Source organism: Onychostruthus taczanowskii, unplaced genomic scaffold, assembly GCF_017590055.1.
Source record: "Onychostruthus taczanowskii isolate IOZ18803 unplaced genomic scaffold, ASM1759005v1 scaffold795, whole genome shotgun sequence".
Lineage (NCBI taxonomy): Eukaryota > Metazoa > Chordata > Aves > Passeriformes > Passeridae > Onychostruthus > Onychostruthus taczanowskii.
This window is the reverse complement of record NW_024505837.1, coordinates 1-2,437: the sequence shown is the minus strand read 5'-3', so window position 1 is coordinate 2,437 and position 2,437 is coordinate 1. Positions and strand designations below refer to the sequence as shown.

Below are 2,437 nucleotides of genomic sequence, written 5' to 3'. Positions count from 1 at the left end.
ACTGGGATGGACTGGGATGGACTGGGACAAACTGGGATGGACTGGGATGGACTGGGACAAACTGGGATGGACTGGGAGGGGATTGGAATGGACTGAGGGGAACGGGAACAATCTGGGATGGACTGGGATGGACTGGGACAAACTGGGATGGACTGGGAGGGAACTGGGACGGAGCAGGACAAACTGGGACGGGAGTGGGACAGAACTGCTCCAAACTGCTCCAAACTGGGCCAAACTGGGCCAAACTGGTCCAAGGCCGGGCTCCAAAACCCCCCAGAGCCGCCAACATCTCCAAACTCCGGGCGACAACAACGACCAAGGGCTCCAAACTGGTCCGAAGCGGTCGGAACTGGTCGGGACTGGTCGGGCGCTCACCAGACGACCTCGCCCACGTTGGAGGAGATGAGGTAGCGGATGAACTGCTTCATGTTGTTGTAGATGGCCCTGCCCTCCTCCACGGCCGCCACGATGGTGGAGAAGTTGTCGTCGGCCAGGACCATCTCCGAGGCCGTCTTGGCCACGGCCGTGCCCGAGCCCATGGCGATGCCGATCTCGGCCTTCTTCAGCGCCGGCGCGTCGTTGACGCCGTCGCCGGTCTGGGGGCGCGGCCAGAAGGAGGTGGGAGGTCAAAAAGGGCGTGGGGAGGGGTGGAGGGGGGGTTAGGTGGGTGGTGGGGCTCCAAAACTGTGTCAAAAGTTCGTGGTTGCACCCAAAATTACGTGAAATTGGTGGTGGGACTCCAAAACTACGTCAGAAGTTGGTGGTGGGACTCAAAACTATGTCAAAATTTGGTGGTTGCACCCAAAATTACATTAAATTGGTGGTGGGACTCATAACTATGTCAAAAATTGATGGTAGAACCTCAAAAAGGAGGTAGGGAGGGGTGGGGGGGGTTAGGTTGGTGGTGGGACTGCAAAACTACATCAAAATTTGGTGGTGGGACTCAAAAACTGTGTCAAAAGTTGGTGCTTGCACGCAAAATTACGTGCAATCGGTGGTGGGACTCAATAACTACGTCAAAATTTGGTGGTGGGAGTCAAAACTATGTCAAAAGTTGGTGGTTGCACCCAAAACTACATTAAATTGGTGGTGGGACTCCAAAACTACATCAAAATTTGGTGGTGGGACTCAAAATGATGTCAAAAGTTCATGGTTGCACCCAAAATTACGTGAAATTGGTGGTGGGGCTCCATAACTACATCAAAAGTTGGTGGTGGGACTCCAAAACTGTGTCAAAAGTTGGTGGTTGCAGCCAAAATTACGTGAAATTGGTGGTGGGGCTCCATAACTGTGTCAAAAGTTGGTGGTTGCACCCAAAATTACATTAAATCGGTGGTAGGGCTCCATAACTACATCGAAAGTTCATGGTTGCACCCAAAATTACGTGGAATTGGTGGTGGGGCTCCATAACTATGTCAAAATTTGGTGGTGGGACTCAAAACTATGTCAAAAGTTGGTGGTGAAACCCCCTTCGATCAATGATGACCACCAAGGCCCCATAAACCCATGGTGGACCCCCATAACCTCATCCAAACCCACTCAAACCCCCTCAAAGCCCCACGAACCCATGGTGGACCCCCATAACCAGGTCCACCAAGAACCTTCCCACCCCAAAGCCCCTCAGATCCATGGTAGACCTCCATAACAACCTCCAAACCATCTCAAACCCCCTCAAACCCCCCCAAACCCATGGTGGACCCCCGTAACCACATCCAAACCCCCTCAAACGCCCACAAACCCATGGTGGACCCCCATAACCACGTCCAAACCCACTCAGATCCATGGTAGACCCCCATAACCAGGTCCACCAAGAACCTTTCCACCCCAAACCCCCTCAAATCCATGGTACACCTCCATATCCACGTCCACCAAGAACTTTCAATAAGAAACCCCCATAAATCCACGGTAGACCTCCATAACCACATCCAAACCCCCTCAAAGCCCCCATAAACCCATGGTGGACCCCCATAATCATGTCCACCAAGAACCTTCAATAATAAACCCCCATCAATCCATGGCAGACCTCCATAACCACATCCAAACCCCCTCAAAGCCCCCATAAACCCATGGTGGACCCCCATCATCATGTCCACCAAGAACCTTCAATAATAAACCCCCATCAATCCATGGCAGACCTCCATAACCACATCCAAACCCCCTCAAAGCCCCCATAAACCCATGGTGGACCCCCATAACCACGTCCCAACCCACTCAAACCCCCTCAAACCCCCCCAAATCCATGGTGGACCCCCATAACCATGTCCACCAAGAACCTTTCCACCCCAAACCCACTCAAACCCCTTCAAACTCCCCCAAACCCATGGTAGACCTCCATAACCACATCGAAACCCCCTCAAACCCCCTCAAATCCATAGTAGACCTCCATAACAACCTCCAAACCCACTGAGATCCATGGTAGACCCCCATAACCACGTCC

General features: G+C 52.7%; 1 protein-coding gene across 1 annotated transcript in view; it reads right to left on the bottom strand.

The window, feature by feature from the left end:
• The window catches only part of LOC121346122 (sarcoplasmic/endoplasmic reticulum calcium ATPase 1-like), a 12,373-nt gene extending 11,748 nt beyond the window's left edge, over positions 1–625 (bottom strand). The window contains exons 1-2 of the mRNA XM_041423609.1: positions 373–625; positions 63–71 (exon numbers count right to left, since the gene is read on the bottom strand). Of these exons, the coding sequence (XP_041279543.1) occupies positions 63–71; positions 373–539 (176 nt within the window). The 5' untranslated portion in view covers positions 540–625. The remainder of the gene's footprint in view (positions 1–62; positions 72–372) is intronic.
• Between the last annotated feature and the right edge of the window lie 1,812 nt (positions 626–2,437).